This window comes from Schistocerca americana, chromosome 7 (genome assembly GCF_021461395.2).
Source record: "Schistocerca americana isolate TAMUIC-IGC-003095 chromosome 7, iqSchAmer2.1, whole genome shotgun sequence".
NCBI classification, from domain to species: domain Eukaryota; kingdom Metazoa; phylum Arthropoda; class Insecta; order Orthoptera; family Acrididae; genus Schistocerca; species Schistocerca americana.
Window position 1 is genome coordinate 78,016,868 of NC_060125.1, and position 16,127 is coordinate 78,032,994.

Genomic DNA, 16,127 nt, shown 5'->3' on the forward strand with positions numbered 1-16,127 from the left:
ATCTCATGGGCGGTGGGTTGTACAGGTCCATGTCACACTGACAATACATAACCTTGACCTTCTCTGAGAGGGTACCTCCCTCAAAAACAGAATAAAGTCACCAGTATCAGTGCGATTGTCCTTACGACCTTTCTGCACATACTTAACAGAAGATGGGTACATAACAGCTTCAACCCATGGACTGGCTACACTTGTTGGTGACATAGCAGGATGGAGGGAGGCTATGGTGGGAAAGGTAGAGGGAGAGGTAACCATTCCTTAGATGCTATGGAGGGAGTTCTTGCCGAAACGGCTCACATTAGGAGAGAAAAATTTTAAAGTGGAGGTCAATCCCCAAAGGAGGATAAAAAATGCCGAAAAGGAAGGATGAAAAGATAAAGGCAAGGGGAATAAAACTGAGAAATACAGGAAATCAGCAAGAACAGGAAGGGAGGGGCGAGGGAAAGGAAATCTGACCGGGGGGGAGGGGGGGGGTGAGAGTGGGCTGCACCAGCTTGGAGCCCCATGTACACCATACACTAACTCACAAAAGAACTGTGGGCACCCCTCCCCCCTCCAGTGGAGGAGGATCAGAAGAAGCTGACTAGTGCAGTCAAAGAGGGTGTTCCTGGCCACGAGAAGTCTACTTGTATTAAACATTGGCCTTAATCTGAATTTCTGGAAATGTACTTTGGAGCACAGCACTGTATGGTAGCGAATCATGAACTGTGGGAGAAAAATAAAAGAAGAGAGTCATGGCTTTTGATGTGTGGCACTACAGCAGCATTGAAAATCCGGTGGATCGATGAGATAAATAATGGGAAGATTCCCTGCAAAATTGGCAAAGAAAGGAACATACAGAAAAACTGACTAGAAGATTGGATACAATGATAGAACATGTATTGAGACACTGGGGAATCACTTTCATGAAGTTTTGGAGTGTAAAAACTGTAGAAGATGGCAGAGACTGGAATATATGTAACAAATGACTTAGAACTTAGGGTACAAGTGCTACTCTGAGATGATGAGGTTGGCACAGGAGAGGAATTCGTGAGGTATGCCGGCTGCATAAAATGAGTCAGAAGACTGAAGACAAAAGTAATAAAAAAGGGTGGGGGTGGGTAGTAGCGTCACCTCAAGAACTAGAATTTAACAATGAAAGTACATTAATTGAGAACACAAAAGAAAACCTGGAGCTGAACTGCAAGGCTTAGCAGAATGCTCGTATTTATAAATACCTAGAATGTTCAAGAAAATTCCGATATTGCATTAATAATAAAGCCTTGCAACTTTCCAAAAAACATGAATGTTTAATGAGAAATAACTGCAGGAGATCAGAATTGATACAGTAACAATGTTGTCAGTAAGTTATGGAGATGCTACACCAAAGGGGTTGGGGTTTGATTTGGGGGGAGGAGACCAAACTGCGAGGTCATCAGTCTCATCGGATTAGGGAAGGATGGGGAAGGAAGTCGGCTGTGCCCTTTCAAAGGAACCATCTCGGATGTGCCTGAAGCGATTCAGGGAAATCATGGAAAACCTAAATAAGGATGGCCGGATGCGGGACTGAACCATCGTCCTCCTGAATGAGAGTCCAGTGTGCTAACCACTGCCCCATCTCACTCAGCACAACACCAAAGCAAACAATGCATAGCATGTGGTACCGTACAGCAGAAACTAGGAGGAAGATGGTTTGGGAAGAAGTGAAGAAAAGGACTTTAGGTAAGAAGAGAAGGCAAGGCGAGGAAGAGTAGAGAATAAAGACAGACAGGACGCAATAAGGTTTCCAATAAACATAAAAATTGACGATTTACCAGCAATTACAAAATTATGAGACAACTGCTGGCCATAAATTATCTTCAGGAAGAAAAATATTTATTCGGTTGAAAAAAGTAAACAACACTACAATTTTTGGAATGATTAGTTCTTTCCTTGGAGAGGATTCATTGATTAATTGGTCAGACTTAAAAAACAATGTCAGGTTACTCAGGGCCCAGAATGAGAGGAACCCACCTGCTGTGAGAACAAAATCATGTTTCATAATTTTATAGATTGCTGAAGTAAATTTTCCTGTTGGTAAAATTTATGAGACAGCAAGATAAACACACACACACACACACACACACACACACACACACACACACACTGAACTTGTGAGTTACCTTGAAAATAGCAGGTATAATTCCAGACTCTGTGCTCAAGAAGTTTATCTTCAGAGGCAGTGTATTGGATGGGAAATAAGAGCATGTGCGAACCTGGATACCTCCAACTTCTAAACTAGGGCTCAATGGTAAGCAAGTCGGATTCTCATTTAAACTATGATGAAGCACTTCAAGTTCTTGTATTAGAACCTTTAGTCGCAATGATTCTTTTGTACTCTTCACCTTCTCAGCTGTTTCATACATATTCTGTCAGAAAATACACGAAATTAGTTGACAGTTATATTACAGTAACAATCTAATCTTACATTCAATTTCAAATTACAATGCTATCTATCCCTGGGTTGGGATGAATGCAACTGTATCACTTCCAGTTATAAAGCAATTCACAGGTTAAATGACAGACAATAATACGAAAACACTGAAGAAACAAATTGCTCATTTAATTTTTGGATTGCTTCCCTCCAACTTAAAATTTTATAGAACAGCAAAGTAATCTCATCGGAATTCCTACTGGCACAGGGCATGATGCACCTAAGTAACTACCAATTGCTCAGAGACAGCCCATCAGCAACAGTGTGATACTATGAAGTCTCTTGCTCCACTGTGATTGTCAATCAAAACTGCACTTGTTGGATACATGTGCTACAGCACTTTAAAGTAAATGAAAAGATCTGAGCAGATAAGTAATTAACCCCAAATAAAAATTATCTCCAGCTGTTTTACGTATTATTTGCTGACTTGGTAAGTTAATAAAAAAATTCAATAACGAATTGTTATAGCACTGCAAGGATAAAGCACTGATTGAGAATTTGGCTCTTTCTCCCTTACTAATTCCTCTAGTGCACATTCAAACATTTTCCTTTAAGTGCAGTATACGCTCTAACCTAGACAATTCTACAGTGCAGGAAAAGATAGATTGCTACTTACCATAAAGAAGACATGTCAAGTTGCAGACAGGCATTATTAAAAGACACTTACTTAAAGCTTTCAGCCACAGCCTTTGTCGGTAAAGAGGACACACACACACACACACACACACACACACACACACACACAAACACAACACACAACACACACTGTTTATTTGCAGCCCTCTACCAACACATCCGCCTGTCTTTCCCTGCTCCTCTGCTTTTTTGTTCCTTTCCCCACAGTTCCCTGTCCCACAACCTCCTGATGCTGCATCTGTCAGCAGTCTGGTCCCTGCACATTCCACCAGACAGGTGAGTCTCTTTCCCCAGCCATACACTACTAACCCTTCCCCTTCCCCTCCAGATTGCTCCTTGCATGCCACGTGATGTTGCACTCTGGCCTGAGATGCTGGAGTTGGCGGTCATGTGTGCGTGAGGTGTGCTTGCTTGCTTTTGTGTGTGTGTGTGTGTGTGTGTGTGTGTGTGTGTGTGTGTGTGTGTGTGCGCGTGTGTCCTCTTTACTGATGGAGGCTGTGGCCGAAAGCTAAGGTGAGTGTCATTTAATCATGCCTGTCAGCAACTTGATTTGTGTTCTTTATAGTAAGTAGCAATCTATCTTTTCCTACACATTTGATATTCCTAGATGGAGTCTCCGTTGTTTGACGAGACTGTTCTAAATTAGCCTGAGCTCATTTGATATTTATGCTTTCCTTTTTTGCAAAATTACAAATTTTACTTTTAAATCAGATTCACTGGCAAATAAGACAATGCAGAGGAAAATGATAATTTAACAAATTAATAGATAAAATTCATACAATACTGGGAACAAATGCACAGAATACAATTAGCAAAAAAAGTAAAGATAAGCACTTGACATCAGTGGGAGTATGGAACAGTGGATAGGCTCAGAAACAGGAACTCAGCTTAACAACTTGTGCTCATCTTCATCAGACACAGGAACTATTTGTGTACAAGTGTGTTTCAATGAAGACTTCCAGTTTTTAAGCTGAGCTACCGTCAATAGATTTTATTTGTGTTCCTACCTTCTGCTCTGTACATCCACTACAGACTGAAAATATTTTTACTCAACCCAGAATTAAAAATGCGAAAAGTTTTACAATAATTTTGGGTCTCTTTACCACACCAAAATGATTATTATTAAAATCAAAGCTGATTTTTTCCTTTAGGAGTGCTTCCAATTTTTTTTTACACATGAAAGCAGCAGCATTACAGTGATGTGCTCATCTTCATTTGTATATATTTATTTTATGTGCAAAATATCATTCAAATGATGATAAATCAATATAATGAGGAGGAAAGCTGCTACTCACCATATAGAGGAGATGCTACTCTCCCCCCCCCCCCCCCCCCTCCTGCAGCACTTCACTTCACTGTCCACCATCACCATAATATCCCTCCCCACCCCAGCCTCCTCCTAACCCCCGCCCCCAGTCGCCACTCCCATCATGCACGGGAGCTGCTGCTTGCAGTGTGGTTTCAGTTGTATGAGACTGCAGTTGTGTGTGTGAGTTATGTTTGCGTGAGTGTGCGTGTGCATATGTGTATCTATTGTTGACAGAGGCCATTGGCCAAAAGCTTTAAGTGTGAAAATCATTTGTTGTGACTATCTGTGAATCAGCATCTCCGCTGTATGGTGAGTAGAAACTTTCCTTCTCATAATATTGTTACATTCCATCCTGTATTTTCCATTGTTTGATGATTAATCAACATTTTTAAAATTCCACAGAGTATACTTAGTTCTGTTTTAAAGACAGAAACACCAAGACTGTGTACAACAAACTCATAATATATGATAAATAACAATGTATGTCACCTGATTAATATTGCAATTCAGCAGAAGGCTTATGCACCATTTACTTTTGAGGGGAAAAATATCTCCTGGTATTATCCTTTCCCTGAGCAACTATTTTGATGGACATTTCACTTCATTACAAAATAAATTATCTTTATACTTACTTTTACAAGCAGCTGTTGTGAAAAAAATCTCTGCCGCAGGGCACTGCCAGAAATAGCAATCAGTGCTCTAAGCATCAATTGCAACCGTCGGTAATAGCGGGCTTCACTCAATGTCCTCTCATCATAGTGAATAGCTTCTGAAGTGTTCTACGGGCGAAAAAAAGTATTACTTCTTCCCAGTACCAAAATCAATGACTTGATTAATAGTGAGAACCTTAAAAACTACTCTGCAATTAAATAAACATTTTTCTAATATACTGACATGAAACACAATAACTTTAATCACTCCTTGTCAATGGATTGTGAACTCACAAAATATAAAAATTCAAGAATTCGAATCTTTGGTAAGTGTAAAACACAACAATAATTTGCTTGGGCTATTATTTATGTAAAAGGCATGACTGCAGTTGAACATGTGTTTAATTCTGACACAACAAGAGAATCATTTATAAATTATTGACTTACTGGTCTTCTTTCATTCCCACAACAGTGTATCCCTATAATTCTGTGGTCTGAGTAACCAACCATTCCTTTTTAACCATGCCCCTCAATCTATTCCTCGCCCCTTCGCAACAAAGGAACTAATAATTCCAAGAGCTACAACAGCATCGGCAGACAAGCAGTTATGCCCCATAGATTAAATGTTTACTTAAGAAGGCTACTCACCTGAGGTGATTCTCCTGGCAAAGTTTGAGTGAGAAGCCAATACAGATGGTGTGCAACACGTGGTGAAATAAGCGCCCTCTTTAGCAGGAAATGTGCGAGCGGTGAAGCTTCCCAAGTTTCGTGTTTTAGTGCTTGGACTAACTGTGGCAGTAAATCCACCAATTCATCACTACCCATGTCTTCCACCCACGTTACAGCTACACGCCGCACTTCTGTATCTGGGAAGCTGGAACAGGGAGTTTATGTATAACACACTCATTTCAGAAATCTCAGAAATTATGATCAGTTTTCCATTTTATGTTGCAATAAAATGACACAAATCACCTTCACATTTATTTCCCGTGATCAACCTATGTGACACGACTATATACCTATAATTAACAACAGAATTAATTCTCTGCAAATCAGATCTCTCCTGCGGCCTCTGATTTTGTCCTGAGTCATGACTGAAATTAAGCTTCCTCTTTTGTATATAACATTGTCCATTTTTGTTTCACCACTTTAAAGTTAACAGAGTATTAAAAAAACCAACAGAGGCTCTGAATTTGAGAAGTGAAATTAACTTTTTCTGTTCTTCACAGATTCACAACTGAACGCACTTTTCATTTTCCTTATTTTGGAATTTTATCAATTTTGTGCACTTACAAAAAACTTAAGTTCTTATTTACTACCATCAAAAGTAATTCATTGCAAGGAAGGCCAACAGACTTTTGAGGTTTATCTACAGTCCTCCATATTTTATGAAATAGACTGCACTTTTAAAAATTAATTCCTTGTATGTTACAAGCTCTGTCCTAATGGAATATTTTCTTGCATATAATGCCCAATATTTTGTCTTTCTTACAAATCAGGTTCATTGTGTTTCAGGATTGTGCTGCCAAGTTACAAATCTATGCTGTCTGTGGGTAAACAAGAAGTAAGCCGTACATTAGAAATAAAACTTTTTGTGATTACAGTAGTTCTACAAAGGGCTAATGTTCTGAACAGGGTGATCTAGCCAACTCCGTGAAACCTAAACTGAATGCTATTTGATCCTATCTCAACTCAAAATATTAATGTAATTAAAATAACCAGTAAGAAAATCTTAAAGATACTTTTAATTATTATTTACATCAGAGAAAGTTGTTTGCAATTAAAATTCTCCATACCTGTTTAAGTCTCCATTTACATTTGGTCTAAAAATGTGATTTAAAAAAATGATTCTACTGTTTTCTTTTTATTCTCTCAAAGTGTTAAATTTGTTGCCAATTATGCAGGAATCATGAATACAATCTACAACAATACACTCTATCCATGAACATCACAAAAAATAAAGAAATGATCATCTGCTCCATTTATTCACAACTATTTTTCCAAAGATCAACATCTTCTACTGATGTAACTAAATGATGGCATCAGTATAATTGATATTTATACTATTCACCACATTAACATTGGTGACATCACACCAACAAAATTAAATACTGCAAAACAGTACTGTAAATAAAACAAAGTTGCATCAGTCCTCTCTGAAAATGCGTGTTCTAATATGCAGGTTCTTTTGCAAAACACTGAATGACATTTTTAGTGCAGTGGGATACTGAAAAAAAGAGGAAATGGCTAATAACAATTTCCAACAGTGTTTGCAAACCTTGCAAACTGCGCAACAGAATCCAGAGAACTAGGTCAGTCAGTCTTATACAATGGTGCAGAAGAAAATATTACTTCTAACATATTTTGGGAAAAATACTATGGAAATCAGAACAGCAATACTTCTTGGAAATACCTGACTGATTATTGTAAATCAAGCAATAATTTACCACACATTTTAAGCTAGTAACAATTGTTTACTGCACTTCAGTGAGAAATCCTGATCATACACACTGTCATTGCAATCTACATCTTTATCACTCTGTATTAGTGAAATACACTTCAAAAGCTGTTCATATTTCTTTGAGAAACTTACTTTACTAAACACGATTAAGTGAGAAAACAGGAGGAATAGGTAGGAAATAGAATGGAAACAACAGAATAAGGAAAGAAGTTTTGTGTGTGTATCTATACTTACCAAGGCAAAAGTAGCTGCAGAGCACTCAGGGGGTCCATTTTGGCCCAATTATGTATCATGGCATGCAAATCTGCCAGACATGCCCAATCCCAGCTGTGTGCAGCCAGAAGCACCTTGGGCAATGCTTTTGGTTTTGAGTACAGGTAGTGACGCTTCTCCCACAGCACTTCACGTTCCTCGACAGGTGTTCTGTATATCATCAACAACCAAGTACATGATTAACTGGTTGCATGAAATAACTTCTACAATAGAATAATTAAATTTTTCTTTGTATAAACACATACATGTTATGAAAATGTATGTATGTTCCACATCTGCTCCTAACCCACTGGACCTATTTCAAACAAACTTTGTACATGTGTCACTTACTGTCTGAAAAAAATCGCTATGGGAGTAAGAACCACCTCCCTATTAAAGGGGTAGGGCAGGAGTGAAAAAGAAGAGTAGCCCATGATGTGCAAATACCCAAGGCTTTATTCATCTAGTATTTGAGAATGAGAACACATACGGAGGGACTTGTAACAGACTTTACACACAATTCCGTACGTTTACAAAATGTTTTCTTGCTGACATGTCCCAGAAAATGATGAAAGTAAACAACAATTATCACTTAATACATTTGCACTGTTCATACATTACTTCTTTGCTACTAACTCTATTCACAACACATTTCGCAGACAATATCCACATATGCTGCTGAATGTAACTACGAAATCATTGTAAAATACATAGTTCAGGAGATATGACGACATAAACATTGAGCTGTGTGAAAACAAAACTGCATGGCAAAATCTGCTGCCATTACAGGTGAACTGCATGTATAAATGTGTGTGTGAAATATGTTAAATATATGTAAAATATGTATATACTACTTACTATCTGGAAAGAAATACTATGGCTGTAAGAAACAGCAACCTCCTATTGGGGCAGAGGCAATAACTTGGAGAGAGATTAGAGACAGGAGGGGAAGGACACAAGGGGGAGGAGGGAGCTGGAGGTGGACAGAGAGAGGTGGAAGGAGGAGATGGACTAATATAGAACTGGAATAAATATATACCTATATACCTGGGCATTTCTGGGTACTCAGTTGCATTATAACCACAAATATGCAAATGCATGGCACTCAGTGGTCAGAATGGAACGTGTGATCCATCTCAAACTCTACCCTCAAGGATAACTATTAAAATCTATCATTTTGAGAGGGGGGGGGGGAACAAAGTTTTTGTGTTTGATTCCCTTGCTTTTATTGCTTTGTCTGCCAACTCCTGCACTTAATATCTCTACTCTAACACCTGAGTAACAGTTATATTTGAAGAAAATAGTTAACAGCTGTCAGAAGGCACACATGAGATTCACAAGAGTTATGGGCAAAAGATAAAGAAGCATGAAACTAATTACACCAAAATTTACAAATTAAAATATTTTGTTTCCTTACTTATTTAAATTTGGACATTATAGAGGCACCTGCTGTTCACTGTGGCTAAATAGTTCTGCCTACAGTTTGCCTATTTTTGGACATTTCTAAAACACCACATTAAGACACTTTTTACCACACAGGCGCACTTCTACAAGTGGAGTACTCTTACATCAAATATTGTCAGTCAACTATTGAAGACATACTTTTCAATGGCATAGTTGACAGCTCACCTTCACTCTTTCCTCTCAGGGACTCATCAGCAAAAAGTAAACACGTTAAGGAAAGTTATTTTTGAAGTCTCACTCATACAATCAAAAATCCAGGATGGAATAATAATGTGAATTAGGAATGATTACGACACACTATGTAGGGGAGACACTGAGCAACAGATAGGCACAATTAAATGTAAACTGTTGGATGAATTCTTAGCTGTAGAAACAAACACAAAAATTCATACAAACATAATTCACACAAACATGATAATTGTCATCTCAGTGTGCTGACTTCATCGTTAGCCACCTCTCTTAGAGACATGTGCTCCACAATATACGTCATTTTTGTGAGATATACTGACACCACTTTGTTCATATTTGGCATGCTAGTGTAGAAGGTGTCATGAAACTACATAAATGCAAAAGTTGTGAATATAGTGCATAACATATTTCATAGTAAATTGGTGACTGTGATTCTCAGTTATTGTAGAGTATGTTGTAACTAATATATCATTTCATGTTTTGTTTTTGCTTTCAACAGAAGAGTATATTGTCTGCATTTAAAGTAAATTGACACTATTTTTGAGTTTGTCACCACCTATATCCTCAATAAAACTACAGAAACTAACTCCTACCCCAGTTTCTCTGTAGCCTTAATAGAAACCTTGTTTTGTAAATTAACTGCTCCAGTTTCTATAGGGAATTAGTAATAGTTTTAGCTGGACTTCAGAAATTAAAAGAGAATTCTTCATACATCCATATTTACACTGGATGGAGGTGGGACACAGCTGGTATAATTTTTATTAAAAATGAAATTCCTCTAGCTGTACGTAAGTGTACGGGCCTGAAGATGGCATTGAGGCAACATCGAAACTAGTAGCGAAGTAAATATAAAATCTTAAGTACAGTTGGAGGAATTTCATTTTTAATAAAAGAGAATTAGCAGGCTTTCTTTAAAGTTTTTTGTTTACTGTTCTCTCAAAAATTTTGAACATAACCAATGCACCCTTGCTGTGCATGCTGTTATCGTGCTATATGTTGTTCATAAGCAGCTAGAAATTGCCTTGATGTCTGTTATGTGATTGGAAGCTGCTGCAAAGTGGTACTTTTTGAGGGCTACCAAGAGTCATATACCAGATATACCAAAGGTACCTAAAGAACTAGCATCTCTTGTTGATCCTATCATATGTACAGGAAACACATGATCTTTCACTGCTTATTACTTGACTGTGATGATGTTTCAGTGGTAAGGCTGGGTATGCTGTACAACGGGGAGGGGTGGGGGGAGGGGGAAACCAGGGAGAATTCATGGTGCTACATCCGTCCACATAACCAACAAGTCCCAAGCACTGTCTTCCACTGAAACAAACTGAGCGAGTGAGGTTCATTTTATTTGTTGGGAAACATGCTGTGTGTCATGTCAAAAGGTGGAAAACACTTATAGCTTGTGGTCTGTTATTGCTCACAGTTCAGGTGTATGATGAATAACAAAGCACCTTAAGGCGATGGCAGCAAGGGATTGGAAGGAACACAAGGTACACTCAGTGTGTATGTGTGACGGGGGGCTCATTCAATATGTTGAAGGGGCTGTTCCAGCAGTCACTGAGGGAAGAGGGTGCAAATAACTGCTGGTTGTAGCACACACTGAAGAAAACAATGCCTGTAATCAGGGTTCAAAGTCATGTTTGATCATTCCAGTGCCTCACAGAGAAGTTTGAGAAGATTTGCTTTACTCACAGTGTTTCATGAAGCTTACAATCTGTAGCATTGTGCCCTGAATTAATTGTGGCCCCTTGGCTCGAGTGTACTGGAAGGCTTGACCCAGAGACTTTGAAGGTTCTGTGACAAGCTAGGCCTCTACTTCCTAGACTTGTGTCATAGGGTCAAGAACGCTTTAAGGTCATTTGTGCACTACCCATCCGAGGCTCCTCCTTGGGTAGCTGACTGAGTGTCCCTTACAGGTAAGAGTATTAAAATCCTAGTGATTAACTGACAACAAAGTGCTACAGTTTGAAGTACTCCTAAAAAGCTGTGCTGTTCGCCTTACACTAGACAACACAGGAAGGGTGGTTAAAGCCAGAGATTGATAGCAGTGAGATATCTGGGGAAAATTGAAGTGTATATCGACAGGACAGGCTTCTGGGAAATTCATGTGATGTATCCACTGAAACAGAAACTGAAGCCGCATGAATGATAGATGGTTAAGATTCAGTATCAATGACAGACACAAACTTATATTTGAACCCTTCTATCGACTACCAGATTCACCTACAGATGTAACCAAAAACATTAGTGAAAACAGCAGTCCACTAATATGAATGTTTCACTAATCATATTATTACTGGAGGAGGAGATTTTTAACCACCCCACAATAAAATGATAATATTACAATTTCATAAGTGGTGGGTGTGACAACACATCCTGCAAAACATAACTAATACATTCCTTGAACACTACCTAGAACAAATAGTTCAAATGCCCACTCATGATGTAAGTATATTAGACCTAATGGAAACAAATAGACCTGATCACTTTGAGGATGTCCACTTTGAAACCAGTATCAGTGACCACTAAGCAGTTTTAGTAACAATGATTACCAAAGTGCAGAAGGCAACTAAACGAAGTGTAAGGATTTATATACATTCAGCAAATTAGATAAAGAGGTGGTATTGTCATGGCTAAATGAGGAACACAATACATTTAGCTCTGGAGAGGATCCTGTAGAACTGTGGCTGAAGTTTAAAACAATAGTTGGCTATGCACTTGATATAGCTGTATCCAGTGCAAAAGTTCATACTGGGAGAGACATTCCACAGTATAACGTCAATGTAAAGAGACTTCTAGAGTAATAGACTGCTGCATAATATGTGTAAAACAAAAGACAGGGTGATAATAGAGAGATGCTGAATGAAAATCACTTGACTGTCAAGAGTACAATGCATGAAGACTCCAATGACTATTGTAACAGAATGTTATCAAAAGATCTCTCACAAAACCAAAAGAAATTCTGGTCAAATGTAAAAGCTGTTGGTGGTAAATAAGTTATCATCCAGACACTCGTGGACAAGACGGGAACTGGAATTTAGGGTAGCAAAGAAAAAGCAGAAATGCTTAACTCCATTTTCAAATGTTCCTTTAAAAAGGAAAATTCAGGACTATTGTCCCACACCACACCAAAGGTGAGTGATGTGTGCATTAGTGTTAGTGATGTTGAGATACAGTTGAAATCACTAAAATTTAATGAATCTTCAGGGTGCAACAGAATTCCTATCAGATCATATACTAAATTTGTGTCCGAGTTCTCCCCACTTTTAACCATAATATAGCATAGATTCCTGCAACAAAAAAGGTGCCTAATAGTTGAAAGGAAGTACAGGTCATGCCCTTCTACAAGAAGGAAACCTTTGGTATAATAGTTTTAAATTGTTGTAGGTTTGTTGGGAAAGTACCAGAACTCCAAGTGCTAATAGAAAGCACTGATGCTCAAATAGTTACAGGTAATGAAAGCAGGTTAAAGCCGGCGATAATCTCAGATGAAGTTTTTGCAAAGAACGCTAGGATAGGCTGACCATAGTTGGCAGTGGCGCATTTGTTGCTGTTAGAAGTAGTTTATCTTGTAGCAAAATTGAATCACATAGTTCCTGTTAGTACAGGCAGAGTTCATTCCTGGCAACTGGAATAAAATAATATTTGGATCCTTTTACTGACTTCCCAACTCTGATGACACAATTGATGAAAGTTTCAAAGAAAGCTTGAGCTTCATTGCAAACACATATCCAAATCAAACACTTATAGTTCATGGTGGCTTTAATTTACCCTTGATATGTTGGCAAAAATACATGTTTAAACCTAAGGGTATGTATGAAACATCATCTGAAATTGTGCTAAACGCATTCTCTGAAAATTATTTTGAGCAGTTAGTTCACGAGCCCACAAAAATAGTAAACAGTTGTGAAAATACACTTGACCTCTTAGCAACAAATACTCCTGAGCTAATAACGGGCATCAAAACAGGTACAGGATTAGTGAACACAGGGTTGCTTTAGCAAGACTGAATACTGTAACCCCCATACAAATTCACTTGTCACCTTTCTGAGAGACAATCTCCACTCCTTCCAAATGAACAAGGAAAGTGTAGACCAGATGTGGCTTGAATTCAGAGAAATAGTATCTACAGCACGTGAGAGATTTATACCAAATAAATTAACAAACAACAGAGCTGATCCCCCTTGGTAACAAAATGGGTCAGAACACTGTTGCAGAAACAATGAAAAAAAGCATGCCAAATTTAAATGAATAAAAAACCTCCAAGATTGGCAATCTTTCACAAAAGCTTGAAATGTAGTGCCGACATCAACGTAAGATGCTTATAATAGTTTCCACAATGAAACTTTATCCCAAAACCTTAGCCTGAGTTACACAATGTGGAAATAACTCATTCTCAAACAGCAACACGGACCCATTCTCAGAATACATGTCTATTGGCTAGAATGAACTGCAATGAACTGCAGTCTAATCAACCATTCACTCATCTGTTTGCCTTATGAGTGCAAATAATCACATGGGCAGCTGGCCGCACAGCCTTATATTGTGTGTGTACAATGGTGTTTACTATTTCAGCATGAGAGAGAGAGAGAGAGAGAGAGAGAGCTGACCTTATCGTGTGACAATTTCCATTAAAATCCACAGAAAATGGTGAGTTTGCTACACTGTACTCAAAAAGTAATGTGCAGGATCTGTCAAAAAAGAAATACTAATGATGATGGAAATTTGTGAAGTTAAAAGATTGTATGTAACAGTGGTGATTGCTGTCAAAATAGGAGCAATATGAGTTTACACATAACTGTCTTCATCCCTGCTGTAGCTCAGAACATTTCTACATTTTGTTCAAGTATGTAGCCACGATCTGATCAAAGGGGTTAACACCTTTGAAAGACTCACATTCTTCATTTATTCTTAAAATTTAGATAAAGAATGATAAAAAATGTTATCCTAAAATGATCTCAGAGATTTCACCAAGCAGAGATATAATCTTGTTACTTAGGAGTGCTGTATTTTGGCAAATTTAAATTATTCTTGTTTCAGTCCAGATTTGAGCTGAGGAATGGACTGCCAATTTTTTGGGGCACCATGCTTATTACCGACAGTGCTTTAGGAATAAACAGAACTCCGCTCAACAGAGAAGCTAGAATAATTTTTGGTGGTGAAAAGGCAAAGGATCCGGAATTATTCAACCTTAGTCTTTCGCAGATTTCCTCATTTAAGTATGAACCTCTTACTATTTTCAATACAAGGACGATAACTTTCAGCGTTAAAGAATGTCCCAGCAGATGAATCCATGAGCCTATATGAGGAGAATTTGGATTATTATTTATCATACAGCTTTTAGAGCTGAGTGTGTTCAGAGAGATGTGTGGCTCGCCTACAATGCAGCTCTTTTCTTTCAAGGAGAGGGGCTGCATCTTTAAGGGAATTGCAATCTTTCAGGAAAGGAAGGTATCCAGAAGGAATTGACTGTGAGCTATAGCAAGGGACCAACTCTGGCTTTTGCCTAAATTGAGAATGGCAAACAACTGAAAACCATTTTCTAGGTTGCTGGTGGGTGGATTCAAACCATCTCACCTCCAGAATCCAGGGATTGCTAGCTCAGCAGCCCAACAAACAAATCTACTCCAAGTCAGTTGAGAATTTTAAAAACCTGGTTATTGTACATTGTTTTAATATAAAATGCATGACAACAAAAGATTAAATTCTGACATTGCATGTTTTTTCTTTAATTACACATGTTTGACCATTTGATAATGCACAAATGCATGCATATTTCAAGATTTAATTGTGCATGGATTTGTTGGCTTCACTTATTAGAATATTAAAAAAGTGTAAGTAGATTCTGGATGAAAGGGGGAGGCAGAGTGCAATCAGCTCAGATCAACCCACTGGAAAAATTGTTTTAGAAATGAACTCAGTATAGAATGTGCTGTCATCCTGTAATGATTCCATTCTCCACAACCCCCTCCCCTCGTTCTGTGAAAGAAAGATCATTTTCTGCATTAAAGAATGTCCTGGGAGACAAATGTATTAGTTTAAATTGAGTATTGCCCGAGTGACCAGTCTTGGCAATATTTTGCCATTTGGGCTACTGATGATAAAATATTTCGAGCAATATTTTTGTTAATCAACATGATTTCTCGGTGACACAAACAAATTGAAGTGCATTTTTAAGCACTGATTTTAATTTAATGTCATTTTTAATGATATTTACCACTCCACAGCCATGTGAAATACTGATGTATTGCAACCACAAAGTTTTATCAGCGTCCAAACAACGAATCCACTGCTAACATTAAACTGCTATAGATAGGTGATTAGGCAATTATGGTAGTATGTACATATTTTTAACTTCCCATAATACTAGCAGATCAATCAAAACTGATGTTCCTCTTCTTTCTTGTTACATACCTATCCATAATTAGAAACTGTCACAACAGCACACAGCACAAAACAATAAATGGTAGCATTTACATTAAACTCAGATGCAACTAAAAATTAAATTTATTAACAAAACAACAGCCGAGGTCAAGCAAGGCCAACAATTGGTTTTGACTAAAATAGGGATGGGCAATAGCCGATTGTAGCATGGATGTATAGATAGTTTAAATATTTTGCTGGCCTTGCTGACTACTGACAGGGCATATCCCTTTTTTGTTGTATGACTGGAAATGAAAATATCTTTCAATTTCACTACACAACAACTTA

At 38.0% G+C, this 16,127-nt stretch overlaps 1 protein-coding gene across 2 annotated transcripts in view; it reads right to left on the reverse strand.

Annotated features, from left to right (window-relative positions):
- The window catches only part of LOC124622081 (phosphatidylinositol 4-phosphate 3-kinase C2 domain-containing subunit alpha), a 242,435-nt gene that overhangs the window by 118,227 nt on the left and 108,081 nt on the right, over positions 1-16,127 (reverse strand). For both annotated transcript variants that reach the window (XM_047147657.1, XM_047147656.1), the window contains 4 exons: positions 7,743-7,931; positions 5,696-5,921; positions 5,030-5,176; positions 2,142-2,387 (listed from right to left, as the gene is read on the reverse strand). In XM_047147657.1, the coding sequence (XP_047003613.1) occupies positions 2,142-2,387; positions 5,030-5,176; positions 5,696-5,921; positions 7,743-7,931 (808 nt within the window). The remainder of the gene's footprint in view (positions 1-2,141; positions 2,388-5,029; positions 5,177-5,695; positions 5,922-7,742; positions 7,932-16,127) is intronic.